This window comes from Arachis hypogaea, chromosome 2, assembly GCF_003086295.3.
Source record: "Arachis hypogaea cultivar Tifrunner chromosome 2, arahy.Tifrunner.gnm2.J5K5, whole genome shotgun sequence".
Classification (NCBI taxonomy): domain Eukaryota; kingdom Viridiplantae; phylum Streptophyta; class Magnoliopsida; order Fabales; family Fabaceae; genus Arachis; species Arachis hypogaea.
The window spans coordinates 5,546,223-5,566,120 of record NC_092037.1 but is presented as its reverse complement, the minus strand read 5'-3'; the positions used below and the strand labels follow the sequence as shown (position 1 = coordinate 5,566,120).

The 19,898-nt window shown below is 36.8% G+C and overlaps 3 protein-coding genes and 1 non-coding gene across 8 annotated transcripts; 1 reads left to right on the top strand and 3 right to left on the bottom strand.

Moving 5' to 3' along the window:
* Positions 1-474: 474 nt before the first annotated feature.
* Positions 475-3,640, bottom strand: LOC112734449 (uncharacterized). Its single transcript, XM_025783777.3, has 3 exons — positions 2,769-3,640; positions 1,640-2,671; positions 475-1,223 (listed from the first exon to the last, which is right to left on the bottom strand). Exons 1-3 carry the CDS (start codon positions 3,510-3,512, stop codon positions 921-923), a joined length of 2,079 nt encoding a protein of 692 aa, XP_025639562.1. The 5' UTR covers positions 3,513-3,640; the 3' UTR covers positions 475-920.
* A 971-nt stretch (positions 3,641-4,611) lies between these two features.
* LOC112734444 (pyruvate dehydrogenase E1 component subunit alpha-3, chloroplastic) lies at positions 4,612-7,884 on the bottom strand. The gene is made up of 3 exons (XM_025783766.3): positions 6,949-7,884; positions 5,631-6,411; positions 4,612-5,195 (listed from the first exon to the last, which is right to left on the bottom strand). Exons 1-3 carry the CDS (start codon positions 7,180-7,182, stop codon positions 4,918-4,920), a joined length of 1,293 nt encoding a protein of 430 aa, XP_025639551.1. The 5' UTR covers positions 7,183-7,884; the 3' UTR covers positions 4,612-4,917.
* A 1,406-nt stretch (positions 7,885-9,290) lies between these two features.
* TRNAC-GCA (transfer RNA cysteine (anticodon GCA)) lies at positions 9,291-9,362 on the top strand. Its single transcript has one exon. It is a non-coding gene; the product is annotated as a tRNA-Cys (tRNA).
* Positions 9,363-9,837: 475 nt separating this feature from the next.
* On the bottom strand, positions 9,838-19,467 carry LOC112734433 (uncharacterized). Of its 5 annotated transcripts, none has more exons than XM_072205765.1 (20): positions 19,288-19,467; positions 17,756-19,199; positions 17,008-17,319; positions 16,642-16,881; positions 16,407-16,524; positions 16,189-16,346; positions 15,451-16,090; positions 15,175-15,239; positions 14,943-15,044; positions 14,704-14,846; positions 14,065-14,120; positions 13,303-13,964; positions 12,986-13,176; positions 12,591-12,888; positions 12,200-12,487; positions 11,982-12,091; positions 11,510-11,840; positions 10,714-11,121; positions 10,389-10,635; positions 9,838-10,176 (listed from the first exon to the last, which is right to left on the bottom strand). In XM_072205765.1, the coding sequence occupies exons 2-20, from the start codon at positions 19,175-19,177 to the stop codon at positions 10,151-10,153; spliced, it is 5,817 nt and encodes a 1,938-aa protein (XP_072061866.1). In that variant the 5' UTR covers positions 19,178-19,199; positions 19,288-19,467; the 3' UTR covers positions 9,838-10,150. The 5 variants fall into 5 exon arrangements, with proteins under 5 accessions (XP_072061866.1, XP_029146982.1, XP_072061865.1 ...); XM_029291149.2 differs by having other exon boundaries at positions 9,838-10,202; positions 19,288-19,426; XM_072205764.1 differs by having other exon boundaries at positions 9,838-10,202; positions 19,317-19,412.
* Positions 19,468-19,898: the final 431 nt, after the last annotated feature.

Sequence of the window (19,898 nt, the reverse complement as noted above, 5' to 3'; positions counted from 1 at the left end):
AGACATAAACGAGTTTTGATAAAGAGTTGCAAATAATAAATAATAAGAGTAAAAGAAGAAAATATGTAGTTAATAATTATTCTAATGAAAAGCCAACAAAAAAAAGAAACTTATGTCAATTATACATAAGACTAAACTATGAACCGAACAATTTACTGAAATGAATTAAAGCAAAAAAAAAAATGGTTTGAACAAAGCAGGATGAATAATCTTGATCCCACGTAACATCAATATCATTATTAATCTCATGATCATCTCCTACATAGAACAAATGTTGGCACAGGCAAAGTTTTTACAAAATACAAAGTGGGGAAGCCCAAAAAATTAGAAGAAATTTGTTCATCCACACAGTAAAATTGGATTTTGTACAAAATTATTCAATACCAGAGAAGAAATTCATTATTTTTTTGTTTAATTACTTTGAATTTGGGATTATCTAAGTTATTATAGAAACACATATCATCAGAAAAGAAATTTATACCAGATGACTTCAAACTAATTTAATCATGAATAGTTTACCAACAATACAAAATGATTAGTGAACCTTCAACCGGGTTAAGTAAGAAAACCGCAGTGAACAAAGCAGAACTCATCAATGGACCTTGCAGCACATCATAAAAATTGTGTAGATAGAAACAATAAATTTTGAAGGAATAGTTTTGAACAAGAGTAATTAATTCCTAAAGCTTTTTTAGTTGAGCAATGCTAGGGGGCCAGCAATTTTTGTGATTGTTAGCCATCAATAATGATTTGATGGTGTAAGATTGGTATGAGATTTCATCCAATGGCTCACCTTTCTCTGCTGATTACATGCTGGCCAAAATTCAATGAAACTGCTGGCCCCTAGACTTTTCCTTTTTAGTTTAAAAGAAAAAAAAAGTTGATTCCTAAAGCTTACATAGTTTTTCTCTATGGTAATGCTATTGTGGTGGTTTGGACTCCTGCAAGTTCATCTCCTTCAATGCCAACCTTACTGCCTCTAAGGTTGCATTGGCCACAAGATTCCCATCCTTAATATCCAAGCATGGTGGTTGACATCCCTCTACAAGCAGGGATTTAGCCTTACCATACCCTGAAAGAAATTGTTCAGTGATATCACCTGGATCAGTTACAACAGGGCAGGTTTTCATCTTCAGATATTGAGGTATCGAGGATTGAACAAAAGTCTTAGCTAAAGGCTCAAGTGTCGACAGATCATAAGCTTTCTGATAAAGCAGAAGAGCCTGCATCATTCCAATCACACAATTAAACAAATCAAGATTGATATGATGATATCAATTAAAATAATCAGCTGAAGAACTAGATGATGATATATACAGAATAGAATTAATTTAGTTTATGAAGTTTCAATTGATTTTATTTAGTTTCCAAACTTTACAAGCGTGACTTAGATTAGTAGTTGGGACAATTTTCAGAGAGTCCAATGTGGTATCTAGCTGTCCGGTGCATTGAAAATTGTTTCAAGGACTAACATGAGTTATTTAGTAAAGTTTGGAAATTAGATAGAGACAACTAGGGACTAAATGAGTTATTTAGTAAAGTTTGGAAATTAGATAGAGACAATTAGGGACTAAATAAAGACAATTGAAATTTTAAGAACTTAATTTAGATTCATGTGCTAGTTCATATTATCGCCTACCGGAGATGATGATGATCGAACAGAACAGGAATGAGGAAAATTCCAGTCCAAGTCGGCAATCTGAGCGGATATTATCTCACGCAGCATCTTGGCACAGTTTACTGACAATTCAATGGTGGCAGATGCCTTCTCAGCCTCATGCGACAGTTTGGAGAACCAATGCGAAGCATCATTTAAGGCGTCCTTGGCAAGGCGATGGCCTTGGATGGTGGTGAGATCGCAGGAGAGAGCAACTTGGGTGGAGAGGGCTCCCAGGTTGAAGAGAACAGAGGCCTTCTCGAAATGGATGTTGTGCTGGGAAGAGTCCTGTTGTGGGTTGAATGCATTGTACCAAACAAAGATAGGGGGATTGGGTGAGGTAGTCATGGGGAACAAAGGCTCAATCATGCAAAGGCATTTCAAATAGTGGATGAGGCAGTCACGGCGAATGGGTAGAGAGAGGTCATCACGCTGCATTTCACTGCGCAATTTGTCTACCATTTTGAAAAGGCCTTCTACTCTCTCTGCCTCGCTCTCAGAGTATTTAAGGGCAACATAACTGCGAAGGGACTCATAGAGGTCCAAGGGCTCACACTTCTTCAAAGGGAATGCCATAAGATGTGACGAAGACGAAGACGACGAAGAGAGGATTGCAAAATTTGTTGGATAAGGAGGAGGCATGTCCCATGGGTTAGCCAGCAGCTTTCCACCATCCATAATCTTGAAAGGGCTGTACTCGGAGAGGAGGAGGTCAAGGTATATTAGTTGTTGCTTGGGTGTCCATAGGTCCGAGTGCCTGCAAATCCCTCTAACTAATTTTTCCGTGATGGATTCTGCATCATGATCAAGAGGACAAGATTGTACCAACGAGGATGTTTTAGGTCGCTTGGAATTGGGTAGGATGAATGATTTCCTCTGACGAGCCTCTTCCCGAAAGAATTTCTGCTTCTGATGAAGATGAGGTATCCAAGTGTGGTCAAATGAGCAGACATGTTTGAATGCAGTCGAATCACATATTATCAGATCATATGCTCTACGGTAATGCTTAGAAACCTACATCATCATCAATTCATCATCAACATCATCCTATTGAAAATCTAAAATGAAAAAATAAATGCAAAATCAGTAAGTGTCAAGAGTCAAGACAGACCGATTTAGACAAATGGTGGGCACATCGATGTTTCTGGAAAGCGGCACTGGCGTCGTTGTTGCTTTTGTCGTCGTCGAGTTGTTGCTGTAATTTGAGCTCCGAAGCCTGAGCGGAGAAGAGCTGGTGCAGCGTCTCGGTGAAGAGGAGAGTCAAGTCCAGGGTGGCGGAGATGTCCTTGGCGAAAACCTTCCAGAGTTCCGAGAAGAATTTGGCGGCGGCATTGAAGGCGTCCATTGCAAGGTGACGGCCAAGGGCGGTGGTGCGGTCGCAAGAGGCTCCAATCTGGCTGTATATGGCGCCAAGGTTGAAGAGAACAGCAGCCTTCTCCAATTGGATACTCCTATGGGAGAAGACTCCATCCACACATATATAGTCAGGGTCGAAGGCGTCGTACCAGAAAAACATGATGCCGCCGTCGGAGTCGTCGGAGTCAGCGGTGAAGAGTGGCTCAACCATGCAGAGGCATTTGAAGTAGTGGATGAGGCAATCACGTTGCATGGGAAGGGAGAGGTCCCCTCGCTCCACCATGTCACTGCGACATTTGTTTAGGGTTTCCAGAACGCTTTCAACTTTCTCTGCATCGCTCTCTGAGTATTTTCTCGCTACCAAGTCGCGTAACGGCCGGTACAGATCCACCGGATCACTCTTCTTCAGTGGGACTGATAGCATCTTGTCCGGGTTCGGGTTCAGCAATCCCACACCCTCCTTGCTCGTGGCCATGGTGACGTCGTTGCTTTTGGCCATGGTGACGGCGATTCAGTTTATGATCAGGAAGTTGAAAATCGATGAAAATTGGAACCACTATGCATGTGAGTTATTTCAAATTTCAAATCTGAAACAAGCAGCAAATTTTGGAATATATATTTTTCTTCTTTGGTAACGAATATATATTTTCCTTATATCAGAATAATAAATAAATGGGCCATTTGTTAGTAAACTAGATAATAATAATAATAATAATAATAATAATAATAATAATGGTCACTTTATTAATAAAAATCAGACTATATATATGGATGTATATGAAGGTACTGAACTTGAAAGAGATGAAATACGGTTATGGGGGAGGTGTTTGAAAGAAATCCAGTTCCTTAATATGTGCAGTTTGTTATTTACGTGGGTATTGTTTATCTTGAATTTGAAATGCTTTCTGGTTGTTAGGACTGTGTAGTATCATAGGCAGGAAAGTAGGGTTAGTTAAGATCATAATTAAAAAATATATAAAATTAAAAAAAATGTGTTGAAACTTAAAAGTTAAAATGCAAGTCTTTACAAACATAATAATCAAATATTAATTTTTAAACATAACTAATAATGCAAAAAGTGATAATAATCTAGTCTCTAAAACAAAATAATTTCTCAATTTAAATGAACAAAAACGAATGAAAATATAACACAATCGATAAATCAAATTCAAAAATGATTTCAAAGTCAGCATTTATATCTTTATAGGACAAATTTAGATTTGATCAACATTTTCCTCATTTATATCTTTATAGGACAAATTTGGATTTGATCAGCATTTTCCTTATTTTGATTTGCATCTATATCTTTCGTAGCATTGTTACTCAACTCAGCAACCAAAAAAACAAAATATTTACGGCAACAAAATATTTAGCTAACCGATTTTTTAAGCAACACAACAATAAATTCAAGGTTCAATAATGATAATAATCATCAACAAATTCAACTCAAGTATTGCAGAATGCAGAAACACCGAATACCAACGTTTGTGTTCAAATGTGTTAAAACAAAGTCTACTCTCACCAAATCATAGTTTGAGCTTTCTCTACACCAAATCAAACACCAACTATAATCAGCAAATTTGGGACAACTTAAAAGGTGAATGAACCAACAGCAATAACAAAATGATGTAAAACTACAATGTTATTTTACATGGTCCAGATAATATAAAAGCTACAAAGGCTGCAAAGCAAGATAATCAAACGATAGGGGATTATCATTCTTGACACTAGTTCAACCAACAATAATACCAACCTAGAGAACAAATACTGTTTATATTAGAAAAAGGTAATAATAACAATAATACATTCTGTAAGTAATTTTTTATGACTACTAAGCATATAAATAAGAACATGCATACAAAAATGAAACCACCAAGCAGATAGATTGTCAGAATTTGAAAGGATTAGACATGAGCAGTGCCTTGGGTGAATTTTGGATCCTCGCATCTATACTTTCCATCCGGTCCAATTCCAAAACCTTTTGGATCGGCAAATACGTTCTCCAGAAGCTGGCTGCGGGGAGGGAGAGGGCTCTCATCAGCAAACTCGACTGCATCGTCAAGTAGCTCCTCGATTTTCTTGTCTATGGCCTTCAATTCTTGTTCAGAGGCTAACTTGTTGTCAAAAAGATATTTCTTCAGTGCTGTGATGGGATCCCTGCCTGCATAGTGTGCCTTCTCAGCTGCCAAAGAAGAAACAGATTCTGATTAGTAATTATTCAGAGCATTGAGCCATCACCATAGTTAAAACACGAGTACGAAAAGATAGGAGTATAAAGATCCTTTGCGCATTTGGCAAACCAAGAAACAATTACATATTAAGTGATCAAGAGAACTGGTTGCTTAGTCAAGAGAACTCTTCGACAAAGTTATAAGCGTTTACAAAGAGCCAACGAAAAAGTGAGACGACTTTCCATCATCAACAAGTTTTAGTATGCACAAATGCAAAAAAATTATCCGCCTTGAAGATGGGGTGCACACATCAAAATCTATATGACCTAAACAAATGCAGTCATGCATAATGTAACTGCAGATAAATGCAAAGGATCATGATCAACATATTCACTTCAAAATTAATAACATATTGCAACTAGATATATCTTAATCTAAATACTCACCAGGGTCACGAAGCTCATCAGGATCAGCCAACGAATGTCCTCTAAATCTATAAGTCTCACATTCCACTAAAGTAGGTCCCTCTCCTCTTCTAGCTCTTTCAATTGCCTCCTTTGCGACCTCTCTGACCTTCAAGACATCCATCCCATCGACATGGATCCCGGGCATTCCAAATGCCGGTCCCTTCTTCCATATCTGCGGATCAGAAGTTGCCCTGAGGTGTGACATACCAATAGCCCACAAATTGTTTTCCACCACAAACACAATTGGCAATTTCCATAAAGCTGCCATGTTAAGGCATTCATAGAACTGTCCATTGTTACAAGTCCCATCTCCGAAAAATGCCAATGTCACCTCATCAGCACCTGGTTCTTTCAACACCTCCCTTCTGTACTTACTGGAGAAGGCTGCCCCAGTGGCCACTGGAATTCCTTCACCAATGAACGCAAACCCACCGAGCAAATTGAACTGTTTTGAGAACATATGCATCGAACCGCCCTGACCTCGGCAGCAACCCGTTGCCTTCCCAAAGAGTTCACTCATCACTTCACGAGCCGGGACCCCCTTACTAAGGGCATGAACATGGTCCCTGTACGTACTCACCACATAATCTTCCTTCTTAAGAAACTTGATGAATCCAGTTGACACAGCTTCTTGGCCATTGTACAAGTGAACAAAACCAAACATCTTGCCCCTATAATACATCTGGGCACACATATCTTCAAAGAACCTACCTAATATCATGTCTTCATAGAGCACCAAGCCTTCCTCTTTAGTAATTAGCTGCTCACAAAAAGTCAAAATAAAAATCTCTATATAATCAAAAATCATATTCCCAAACCAATATTGCACAACCAAACATCATAAGAACACTATTCTCGATACTAAGAAGCCAGTTAGCTAAAACAAGACAAAAACAAAAAAATCTACATCAGCAAAGTGTGAAGCAATTATACATCTCAAATATAGTAAAAAGTAAATGGAGTCCAAACTATACATCTCCCTTTTTCTATAAATTGAGCGAAGTTCATGTAGCTTATAAACCCAATTGGGTACCAACTCAAAGTAGCTGAATTGAGTGCAAAGTTCAGTAATTTAGAGATTCTGAACGTGAAATGAGCAAACAATAATAAAGGGTGACCAAATTGGAGGTTGATTCGAATCATGCAGCATATAAACCCAACTGGGTACAATTCAAAAGGACATGAATTGAGTGAAAAGTTGGGTTTTTCAACCAAAACCCATCACATAAAAATAATGCTATTCACAAAAAGAAGATATTTTGAATGACAAAATGAAGAAACAAGGATAAAGGGTCACCAGATTGGAGGCTGATTTGAGCTTCTTCTCCTTGACAACATCGGAGACAGCAACAACAGGCGAAGACGTAGATGCTGCCGATGAAGAACGGCGTTGAGCAGCTACAATAGGTTTATTGAAGCGAAGCTTGGTATGATTGGATCCAAAGAAAGTGGAAAAGAGAGGCTTGTCACTGGATCTGGTAGAGGGAGGAGTTGTGATGGGGTGCACGAACTTGGTTGCAGACAAAGACATTCTTTCTAGACTGCAACGAAAAAGGGAACGAGGAAAATGTCTGCAACTGCAATGTTTATGTTGGGAATGAGAGAAAGTAGAGAAGAAATGTGAATGAATTGGGAATGAATGGAAGGGGAAAATGAGAAGTTATATTCACAAGAACCAAAATGGGAAGTGAAAGCCTAAAAGGGGGTGGCGGAGGAAACGAGGCTATGCTACTTAGCAAAAATCGAATTAAGCTTTGGAATTTGGATATGTAATATTGTTAAGAGGAAAAAATAAATCGATCATTGATTTTTTAGTTTGTAAATATTTAAAGTTTTGAGGAGTTAAAAATATATTTAAATTTTTAATTTTTTTAAAATAATTAAAAATATAAATATATTTTTAAATTTTAAAAAATTTAAATATCTACAAGACAAAAGTTTAATAAATTAGTGTATAGATAATATACTAATTTATTTTTAATATAATTTTAATATAAAATAATTTTATATATATATTTAATTATTATATAACATTATCTTAGTAAAAATAATTATTTTTTATATCAATCATATAAATAATTTTAAAAAAATAAATATAATTAGACAATAAAATATTTTACACGGTCAATATATTAAACTCACGATAAAATGTGCAAATTTCATGTGGTAACCAACAAATAATGTAATAAAGAGGAGGAAGAGGATGCTACCAAAAATCCAACCAACTTTTCCTACATTTGCTAGTATTATTCGCATACTCTTATAATTTAGTCCACTCCTCAACAAGAATTCATAAATGTATGAATGAATTTGCATTTTTCTTTTCTTTAATTAAAATTTAATATTTGGATTTTGTATAAAAAAAATAAAGAAAAGATGCTTTATAAAAAGTACTCTAATAAATCTCAAACCTATATTAATTATTTTGTTTTTCTAGTTACCAAGAGGATAAGCCTATTGGTAAGTTAATTTTATATAAATTTGATACATAATAACTTAATAATAAAATAATAAACTTGCAATCTTATGGTTGAGGAGGTATGGACTTGGGAAAAGGCATTTGAATGTAAGTGAAATTTCTTATACAAATATGTAATGTCCTTTGTTATTTTCTCACATAGATATTACTATATTAGTGTAGTATGAATTCTCTTATGACATCACACATCCAAAAACATTGGAGCAAAATGTAAAGGAATTGATTATGATATGGGGTTGCTTCAAATTTTGGTAATTTCTTGTGGAAATTACTAAATCCTATAACGACCAACATTATTCATTCTACATAGACAATATGAGGACATGTAGGGGTGGCAACGGGGCGGGTAGGGGCGGGTTTTTGCTCTACCCGACCCCGCCCCGCCCTACAAAAAACCCGCATCAAACCCGCCCCGCCCTACCCGCGGGTTGTAAAATGTTAAACCCTAACCCGCCCCTGCGGGTACCCACCCCGCCCCTACCCGTCCCTATAATTATTAAATCCAACAAATAAAATTAAATTTTAAAAATTATATAACCACCATTTACATACATAATATAAATTAAAATAAAAATTTATATATGATATAATATTATTAGTCATTTTACTAATTATTTTATATATGTTACATATATTATATATTAAAAATATATATATTTACATATATATTATATATACCGGGGCGGGTAGGGGCGGGTTCAACCTAAACCCGACCCCGCCCCGCCCCGCCCAAGAACCCGTCCCGTTAAAACCCGCCCCGGTGCGGGGGCGGGTAATTACCCGCCCCGAGCGGGGTGGGTACCCGCGGGTTCGGGTAGTGTTGCCGCCCCTAAGGACATGCATTTATATTTTAGGAAGAGAAAGCTAATGTTGACGGATAAAATATTTGACTGGTTTGCAATTGCAACTATTCAAGGGTCGCTGTAAAATGATGTGTGATCATGAACAAGGATAGAGACAAAGGCAATGTTAGAAAATTGGGAGGGTGGCTTGAACTAAATTAATAAAGCTAATGGAGTGGAATGGCATGATCATGTGATCCTTGTTAACTGTCGACCTGGCATTGCAAATGGATCTTTCAAGTCCTTTTCATAATCTCAACAATTTTATAAAATATTAAATTTCTATAAAAAGTCTAAATATCTTTTCTTAACAACATTGGGTCCATAGCTCAGTGGTAGAGCATTTGACTGCAGCTCAAGAGGTCACCGGTTCGAATCCGGTTGGGCCCTTAATTTATTACAATTTTGTTCTTCTTCCATGGCATTTTATGATGATGCCTGCCTTTATTTTTCTTCTCTACATAATTTGTTGATACTTATATGCTACCCCCTTTTCCCCAGTTTGATTATGATATTGTAGATGACTGCTCTTTCTGTTTTCCTCCTTTTGATTCTTCTTCTAAAACTATGATTATTATGAGAGGAAAAAAATAAATATAAAAAGGGGTCACTCTTTTATAATTACAAAAAGTTGATATCTGGCGCATAAGAAAAACATTAATGAATTAGTTTGTTTGAGGGAAGTTTAATTAATTAAAACTCAGTTTCTGGCTGAACATTGGTCTTTCAACATTAAGAAGGGGTATATCAACCCAACCAAAAGCCTTACATATATGTGCATAATGAATCTTTCTTCTTCTTCTTATTTTTTTTTTCCTTTCTTTTTTTTTTATACAAGCAAAAGGAGGAAGGAAAGTGTGAAAGGTTACAAAATAAGGAGAGGAATCAAAAGTTTCCCTCATCACATTAGAATATATCTCACACTTACTACAATGACCTTTCCAGCGTATACATAAAACCTTGTGTGTGGTTACAACAGTTAGTAGCATGTACATAAAGTAGAATAAGATACAAAAAGAATAATAATGGTTCCTGAAGCGAGTAATGAAATCCAAAGCTTTATAGACAAAACTAAAAGGGAAGATGTATCTAATGTTAGCCTGTACAGTTAGTTGGTTAGTGTTAAACCTCTGTCTCACATAAAACACTGCTCCCTCTGTCCTTGAAAAAAATAGAAATCACCTCTTATTATTCTTCTCCTTGCCTGCAAACAGGTTCCCTGTAAGAAATCTTAAAACACCAGCAAAAAGTAAAAACAACACATTTGGTTTCGATTTTTATTTTCTATTTTCACTTTCAATAATTTCTATTTTTAAGATTTTGTGGAAAAAAAAGAAGAAGCAAAATTATACTAAACCAAACAGTAAAAATAGGCACCAATCAGCCCCTGGTTTTCTTGAATAAAATTATACTTACCAAATATAGTTGATTTTAAGGGAAATCTGATTGATGAACCCTTAACTCTTAGCTCCCGGTTTTGCTTGTTGTTTCTACTTTGTTTCTCCAAAACTGCAGAACTACTACTGCTACTTTCCCCAGCATGAAAATCTATCACCTTATTTACCTTTTCATGGTATACAGCAGGTGGGGCAAGCCTCAATTGAGGCAAGTTTTCTATCTGAATAAATCTCTCATTTTTCTGCAAGCTGTTCAAGATCTCAAACTGCAAAACCAGCACTAAGGTTAATAAAATCTCCAGAAAATTCATGACCTTGATATATAGTGATTTGTGTGTAAATACCCGTGATATCTGTTGATGTCCATAAGAATTCTCTGCTAAATCATTTTCATGCGGAGGAATGGGGCTTCCATGTGGGGGTTGGCGTCTTGTAGAGAATCTGCTGATCAAGCCATTGTCAACAATGGCTGATTTGTTTCTAGACTGCTGGGGTTTCTGGCTAGGCATGCATACCGGGCATCCAGATGCAGATCCTTTTCTTGATGACTCGATTTCTAAACCTTCGCAGTGTAGATGACTTGCATGACCGCAGTTGAAAATTCGAATTCCAGAGCTAGTGGAGTTCTTCGTGAGCAGGCCATTGCAAATACAGCACAGTATAGTCCTCGGAGCATATCCGTGAGAGGCCCCTTTCTTGAGTAAACTCATAGTATAAAATGTATCATCCTCTATCAAGGATTTCGCGGCATCCTAAGGGCAGAAGAAACGGAAAGACGAGATTTTGATTAATTACCTCAAGATTAAGGTCACAATGCAAGTAACAAGAAGTTCCAAATGTGATAATAAAATGCAACAAGCAACTTTCTGCAGCAATATTCAAATCCATTAAAAAACTGATGTAGGTCTTCAAGTTTAAGACAATATTTCAGTACAAAATGAATTTCCCACAAATACAAGAAAGAATGGAAGTTTTGAAATTCATATTGAAGCCATATTGCCATGTTTATTGAAGCAACTTTTGACAAAATTCTATTTGAACCTTCAATAGTGAATTTTCAGTGAACACAGAGAGACGCATATACATTTGTAAAGTTTGATAAGAGGATCCAATTAAAAAAATGAAACATGTTCAACTTACCAGAATTCTTCTTTCGAAGCCGTATATTCCCAGCATGCCCAATATGGTAAATTTGAAATCCCCAAATTCTTGAGTTCCATTATCAGAAAGCAGTTTAGACATGATAGTTGGAAGGTGAACAAAACCGATCATTCCCTCAACAATTTCTTTGATAAACTGGCTTAGCAGTTTTCTCATTATATGACCATTACGAGACTTAGATATTTTCCATCTGCTCTTATAGCTTTCATTATCCGGTTGTGAATTTTCTGGTCCATCTAGCATCCCAAAATAATGTTTTCTTTCATATGCTCTGTCTTCAACATTTGAATCCATAAATGGCTCACAAAATCTGAATGATACCGAAAGGTAGTTAATATCAAATAGTAGGACTTTTCATTTTATTAAGCACTTTGTAACTAAGCTACAAATCAACTAATAAATAAAAACATAAGCAAGAAAGGAAAAACATATTGATTGATATTAATCTTACGAGTCAAGTAGTTTAAACCAATGAGCTTCTGCCTCCTCAGGATTTAGTCGAGGGGTGTTCCGCTGACACAGACCAATACAGGCACGTAGTAAATTGAGCAAGTCATTTACCTGTCGGATTAATGACCATAAAACATGTTAGATTACTTAACCCCTCAAATATATAAGCAAAACCTACACAGTTGCGTCTTTAAAGATTCCAGAAACAGCTATACAAACCTCTTTCATTCTTAAGACAGCGTTGAAAACTTCTGTATGGGAAGAACCACGTAAGGAACGTTTTGAGACTACAGCTTCCACAGCATCATCAACTTCAACAAACTTATCATTCAAATCAGAGAGTGTAAGTACAAGAGCGCTACCCACATCACCAACTCTTTCTAGTAAGAATGCAGCAGCATCTATAATGCCATACTGTTGACATAGGCGTAAACAATGCTCCACGCGATAGCTATCAAACTTTTCAAGAAACTTGAGAACTGAACCACCTTCATACTGGCATAGTAACTGCAAAATCAAACTAAGCTAAGTTCCCACCACAACTAATCATAAAAAAATAAGAAAAATCACTTTATCGTGTCAAAGAAAAAACATTGGTACAAGTACTCACCTCTAGGTAAAGCTCAATCAGATCATCAGGTACATGGATAGGATTTTCACGAATGTATTTGGGGAAATTAGATATATTTTCTATATAATCACTTAGTACTTGTGAGTCATCCTTAACTGGCTTTTCATTAGAAAGATTACCCTTTCTCAAATTAGACAAGTCTAGGGTACCAAACAAGTGAAGCTCAATGAGTGTCTTTAAATAAAGGAACAGACTTCTTGGATGAGAGTGAAGTTCAGTGATGATACGAGAATTTTCATCACTAAAATGACTGATAACCATATGAAATGTGCCCTGCCTGCATGCAATTGAAAAAGGAAAAAATGTAAACAAGGAATATTAGGCAACATAAATAGAAATAAATAAATCATAAATGTAGCATAAAGGAGGATCACCTGCTTAGTTCAACCAACTCAGGAATTCGAGATATGATGTCTGATCGAATAGTAGCATGGTCTTTGTTAGTCAACCGTGAGAGCATTGTGTTGATAAAGGAGAAAGCATGAACAGGCTCATTAAAATCTTTCATGTAACTATCCAGTGCAGCCACATACTCATGTCTAATGGAATGAATAAATCCACAAACCTAAAACCCAACAAAAATAAAATGGTTAAATAATAACTACTTACCCAGATAAAAGTTAATATTTGGTACCCCTAAACATCTGGGGCAACAAGAGGTTAATATGATCAAAAGGGTCCATGTACTCACTTGGTGATATTGAGCTCTCTCACAAAGTTCTAGTACATATGATGCATCCCAGTCTGAATCAGGCAGTATTTCCAAAAGTGCAAGCACTTGTTTCTCTCTATTTTTTGGAGTTGAACCATGAACCAAGACATTTGTTGCAGAGTACCGCTCTGATGTCAAATATTCAAATATTTGACACAGTACATTCTTTGAGATTTTGGCTCTTTGGAGAGCGACATAATAGGCAATGAACTCAAACAGATAACCCATGTCCTTCAATGGCCACTCTTTTATCAACCCATCATCACCACTGCTAGAGGTCGTGTCTGGTGAAACAGATTTCATATCAATTAATTTAACAAGAGCATCTACTGTGTTCTGAACCAAAGTACTTTGATGTTCAGTAACACCATTTTCTTCCTTTGCTTCTTCAATGGATTGATCAACCGAGTTCAGTGAAGATGAAGCAGTAATTGAAATTTCATCTTCATCAAACGCACATCTAAGGACATCTAATGTAGCTTCAGTGTCCAACTCTAAGAGAAGATATACATTCAGACAGGGTTGTTTTGCAACTAAGTTTGATTTTGCCTGTGATTTCGAAGCATTAGAGTCTTCTAACAAAAACTCTACAAGTTCCTTTCTAAGAGATTGCAAGCGTGTAGGAGGAATAGTTCCACGGCCTGTAAATATCGGATAATCTTTAGCGAGAACTATTGAAATACATTTAATTGAGACGACAAATAAAACGAAATAAGATAAAAGAACAGAGAAAATAATTACCTGGTGGAAAAGCAAGACCTGTAAAACAGTACTTGAGGTAAACCAGCATTCTATACCTGTTAAAACAAGAGGCAAAAAAAGTAAAGTATATTTAACCACCCATTAAAAGCAGAAACAAACCTACATGTAGTAAATAAATTGCTGTCAGCTTACTTGTACATACTAGAGAGTAGAGACAGCCACCAAGTAAGCCTAGACACTTTATTAGCATTTGAAGGCCAATGGAATATCAGAACTAGGCTCAAATAAGAAAGGCATATTTTCATTTTTCAATAGAAGATCCTTTTTATTTAATGGCACGACCAGTGAAAAAGAAATACTGAAATGGTTACGTTATTCTGCCACAGGATGTTTGACAAGGAGGAGGAACATTTTCAATCGTAATGTTTAAGAGATATTCCCATGATTAATTAGGTTCCTAACATTGCCATCAAGACAACTTTGCAACTCATAAATGATAATTACATTTCTCAAAACTTTTTTTTATATATGTCTTTTTTGAAAGAAAATGTATTCATAAGTCTATTGACAAGATCTATGTATTTCTCAAGTCCACAAATGTTCTGCAGCAACATGTTTTACATGGATAAAGTGAAGGCAAACAAGAATAATATATTAAAAACGACAGATGTAACATACCCAAGTGCGACAGCAGTATCCTTTTGGCTATTTTGTAATACTTCAAAGAGCTCCTCCAGAGGTGCCCTATAGTCATTTAGTCCTTTATTAAAGAGATACACCAGGGCGCTATACAGGCCATGCTCCCGGCATAATCTGACCACCTAAACAATGTATCAAATATAAGCACTCAACAGTTAGACAGGCCAATAGAAGAAATAAAGGGCAAGGGAAGAGGTTTTAGAAGATCTAACAACAACCTGATTAAAATCCAATGATGAAATATCCATGTGAAGTACACATTGCTCAACCCGTTGTAACCACCCTTTAGCACTATAATGCTCTACCAGTTCTTGCATAATCTTGAGAAGAGGGACAGAAATACAAAGAAGAAAGGTATTAGAAGAATTAAGAATGTAAATTCAAAAGCCAAAACTTAGTTTTGCTATTGTATCATCCAACTGTGCCAAAAAGCCTGACATGAGCTAATACCTCCGGTGGTAGAGATCCAAGCATGTCCTTCAAAATATATGGCTCCAGAAGCTCCAAAAATGTTTCTAGAAAAATATTATAAATATTTGCAGTATTATCCATTTGAACAGGAAAAGAATGTATTTGAAATGTGAGAGCATGCCAACAAACTATTGATCTTTCAATAACCAAAAGAATTATTGAGGCTTGTGCACAAAAAGAGAGAAATAAGAAGTGAAAATAGAAGCCTTATTAGATATCCTACCAGTTCCAGACAAAACTAAGACAATAAGTTACCTCTCTGTTGAACATTAACATCCACAAACTTCGAGAAAATTTTATCAAAAAGGATGTCTGTCCGTTTGATATGACAACAGAATTCAACAGCAACTCCACCAACACGTGTGTATTGCTCCTTTATCTCAGAATGCACTGAATTACTTCTGCTACTTGAATCACTCGATTCATCCAGTTTTCCAATTTGATTGCAGAAGGCTACTGAAATATAGGAGAATACTTCATCAACATATGATGTAAGCAACTCCAACAAGAAGGGCATTATGGCCTCATGCACCGCGTCCAAGGTTCTAGGAAGGTCAACAACCCCATGAGCATGGCCATCATAAAGAGTCATTGCCATGTTCAAGGCACCCATCCAGTCACCCGCTTTCCGCAAAACTAGAATACGTTCTTTCCAGGGAAGAAGACGGGAAACAACAAGATGCATCGGACCAAGTATGTAAATAGAAGCTCCTCTTACAGCGACAGAGTTATGATAATCTTTCTCAGGGTTTCCAAATATATTGATGAAGTGAGTATGATAAGAAATCAGATCATCGCCTCCAATACCGTCTACACCAAAGCTTGTTTGGTGAATCACAGTTCCATCCTTGGCACATAGATACATTTGTCCAGTCGAAGTGAGAACTACCAGCATCTGAAGAAGATCAAAATCTTCTTAAATACCCTTATGACTAACAATCAAGGAAAGAGATAAAGGAAGGGTAAAAGGGAAGACAATTGATGATTTAATACCTGATCATCCAACCATGCCAGACCTATGGCTGCACTGTCAAGAGACCATTTTCCATATACTTTTAATTCAGATTTTATCAATTTCGCAACCTGAACCTTCCTTTCCCAGGCAATTGCAAGCAACGATACTCTTTCAACAGCATCAGCCGACGTATTTTCTGCAAGAGAGGAATCTTTAGAAACAAGTCAACATGATATATAACAAAATGAATCCATACCAGCAGAACTACATGTTTGTGCCAGGTATTTCCATGCGGTATATGGTATGGAACCCTCGCGAATTCCATCTGGCCTAGAAAGCTGGGCATAAACTTGCAATGTAGGACTTAGTCGTACCTATAACAAAGATTTAGCATATTCAGTAGACGATACACAAAGGATCTCCACAAAGATGAAGGAAAAATTAAAGTATAAAAAGTACATGGAATCAGCACAAACATCTGAGCTTCATACCACCAAAGCAGTCTGATGTGTGACAAATACAACGACGCCTTCTTCAACCAAAGAAGAGCCTTCGTTGAAGAGTTTCCAAGGAGCATCTCCCCCAACAACACCTCCCATCATGCTACTTATACTGCTGGCTGCGGCTGTGGTGCTCCCCTGGGAATAAGGTGACGCACTACCACTATATTCATCAGGAAGGAGTGGTGAAGCTGACAGTACCAAGCCCGTTTTTTGCCCATCAAGAAGACACTAAAGAATTAATACAAGTTCCACAAAGAACAGAAGCATGAGATTATTGAATATTAAATTAACTCACAAGTCCTCTAGATAATACTACGCTATATACATTACACATGGATAACAAATTCCATTTACCTGAGTTTTAATGGTGAACCTATTAAGCAAAGGGACCACTGAGATACTGTGTAAGAGAACCAGACCCTTACAATCCCCAGTGACGGCTTTAAATTGACGAGTATTCTGAGGATCCTGTCCAAGAAAAAATGCATGTACCACCGGTGATGTATGCTCTCCACTAATAACTTTCGCCACTACACCTTTCTGTACATCCCAAATTGTGACATGACCATCCCCATAACCAGCTAAAAGAAGGTCTCCTTGCTGGTTGAAAGACATGGATGTTACAGGAGCATGTGTTCGATCACCTTGCATACCAAGCATCAACATCTAACAAGGAAATGAAATATATTGATAAATGGAATTATCGCCTGAACTCAAATCTTACCATAAAACAAATGCTTATAGGAAAGCATGACCAGTATTTTTTATCTCTCAATCTTCTTTACGAAAAATTTGTTTTTATTAGTTTAATTCTTATTTTTAATATACATATAAAACCTTTTGTCTTGCAATGTTAACTTTTCATTCATTATGGGAAGCAACTCCAATATTTCAGCTCAAAAACTGATAGAATCTGCTCTCACGTAAAATCAAATATAGAAATTTTAGATGTTAAAGTACAGAAATGAAATGTTAACTAAGTTATAGATCATTTAGCATATTACACTAGATATTTGCAAGAAAAAAATGTAAACCTCCATGATTCATTGAGCAATGAACTTGAAGTAGCATAAAATAAAGCATCACCGGATTAGAAACCAACCTTTCCATCAATGCTGTCAGCATGATGAATGGAATACTTGCTTGGCACTACAACAATGAGTCCCTTGGCCATTCCTACTGCAATGTAATTGGCATGAGCTGCCAACACTTGTGCAGAACCATGTTCCCGCCTGAATGCTTGGGACGAGATGGCCCTAGTGACAGCATTATCTGCATCAACATCGAAATATCCAAGTGTTGTGGAGCCCCTCCTAACGCCCTCTAGTCTCATAGGCTGCGCAGCAGCGCCCTCTTCCAAATGCATACCAGTGGAAGCATGCTTCTTCTCCAATTCTTCTGCCAATTCAAGCGGCTTCTTCAAAGACTCTAGTTTCTTCTCTGCTATCTTAGCAGCCCTTTTACTTTCCATCTCCTCAAGCCTCTCCTCAACCAACTCACTAACATCATCACTTACCAAACTACCACCATTATCACCATCACCATCACCATCACCTACAATATCATTCACCTCACTCTTACTCTCTTCCACAAAAGTACCATCATTCACTGCCTCTTCTCTTACCATAATGATCTCACTCTTCAATCCGTCCTCAGTTATCCCCTTCTCACCAACATCAAGATCATCATCAACAACAACATTAGTAATAATAGTTGCATCAATTTTCTTCTCGTTCTCTTTATCAACATCATCATCATCATGGTCAAAAGGTGCAGAACTAACTACATTCTTCTCAGAATCATCATTCTCATTGTCAACCACATCTAAATCCCTCTTCTCAGAATCATTCTCCACCCCAATGTTAGCACCACCATCAACCTCAGCATCAACAACACCAACACCACCACTACTCTCACTATGATCCCTAAAATCCTCAACTTTCCTTTCTAACTCATCGAATTTCTCAACCACACCAGACTCAAACCCCTCGAATCTATCACTAGTCCCCTCTCCCAACTCACTTCTAGAAGAAACATCAGAATCATCGCCAATTCCACCGATCGAACTACTCAATTCCCCACTTCCCAACGCCGCAAACTTCTGCAAATTCCTCCGTGACTTAATCGCGGCGGCATGCGGCGTCGGGACGGATCTAGAAGCTGCCGCAGCCGCCGCCAGCGCGGCGCCAGGCTTGGCGTTAGACCTAACACCGCCCAGCAGCGAGGAAAACGTCGGCGGGCGCGTGACTCGGTTGGAAAACGGGTCATGAGGTTTGACCCGAGAGAAGGAAGCGGGTCTTGCTGAATTATACTGATGAGGATGAGATTGAGGGATCGGAAGGGTAGTTTGGGAATTTTGAAGCGGGTGGAAGGGTTTAGAAGAAGTGGAAGGCGAAGAAGGAGGAGAGGGAGAAGAAGAGGAAGATGAACAGTCGTTGAGGATGTCGTCGACGGTGCGACGGTGGTGATCGGCGGTGTCATCTTCTTCGTCGGAAGGGAGGAAGGAGTGGATGTCGAGCTCCATTGGCAATGCAACTTTCACAATTCTGATTTCAATTTTTTTTTTAATTTTTAAATTTCTCAGCACAATATACTGAAATAGTGAAGAAGGAGAAGAAGAACATGATTACTTACGCAGCTTAATCAAATTCAGTGAAACTTACAGCTTCCTTCTTTGTTAATGATCAACCTCCTCAGCTTTGTATCCAAATTCCAAAATACTTTTAGATTATTTTTTGTAAAAAATTTCTTTCAGATATGTCATAAAAAAAATTTTCCACCAAAAAAATTAATTTATTTACATTTACGAAAACTACTGACATTTAGATTTCATTTTACAAATAAGATGTTGGAGAAAAAACATTAAAAAAAATCCTCAAATCACCATTTTTGTTGATAAAAAATATTGACGTCTAGTTAATATTTTCTGTTAATAAAAATGAGATTATTTGATATTTTGTGCAACATTTTTTATTTTAAACTTTTTTTATAATCTTTTTTTACCAAATTTTATTAATTCTATTTTAAAATTTGCATGTATTATCAATATAAAATTTTTATATAAATAATTAATTATCTATTTTTATATCATTAAAAATAATTAAATTTTTGAATTTATTAATTAAAAGATCATTTAAATACATAAATATATTAAATAATGGTATAAAATTGTTTGTTAAAATTAATGCATTTAAATTAAATTCTTATTTGTATACTGTTACAGCCCGGCCCAGAATCAGCTTTGG

Excerpts from the sequence above, each read along its gene's own strand:
- LOC112734449 (XM_025783777.3), bottom strand. The coding sequence starts at position 3,512 with ATGGCCAAAAGCAACGACGTCACCATGGCCACGAGCAAGGAGGGTGTG. Across the intron at positions 2,672-2,768 it reads CCCACCATTTGTCTAAATCG|GTTTCTAAGCATTACCGTAG; the intron begins GTCTGTCTTGAC and ends ATGATGATGTAG. Across the intron at positions 1,224-1,639 it reads TTCGATCATCATCATCTCCG|GCTCTTCTGCTTTATCAGAA; the intron begins GTAGGCGATAAT and ends GGAATGATGCAG.
- LOC112734444 (XM_025783766.3), bottom strand. The coding sequence starts at position 7,182 with ATGTCTTTGTCTGCAACCAAGTTCGTGCACCCCATCACAACTCCTCCC. Across the intron at positions 6,412-6,948 it reads TCAAATCAGCCTCCAATCTG|CTAATTACTAAAGAGGAAGG; the intron begins GTGACCCTTTAT and ends TTTTGTGAGCAG. Across the intron at positions 5,196-5,630 it reads TGATGAGCTTCGTGACCCTG|CTGAGAAGGCACACTATGCA; the intron begins GTGAGTATTTAG and ends CTTCTTTGGCAG.
- LOC112734433 (XM_029291148.2), bottom strand. The coding sequence starts at position 19,177 with ATGGAGCTCGACATCCACTCCTTCCTCCCTTCCGACGAAGAAGATGAC. Across the intron at positions 16,091-16,188 it reads TGGCATGGTTGGATGATCAG|ATGCTGGTAGTTCTCACTTC; the intron begins GTATTAAATCAT and ends GATCTTCTTCAG. Across the intron at positions 13,965-14,064 it reads AGGTCTTGCTTTTCCACCAG|GCCGTGGAACTATTCCTCCT; the intron begins GTAATTATTTTC and ends CGATATTTACAG.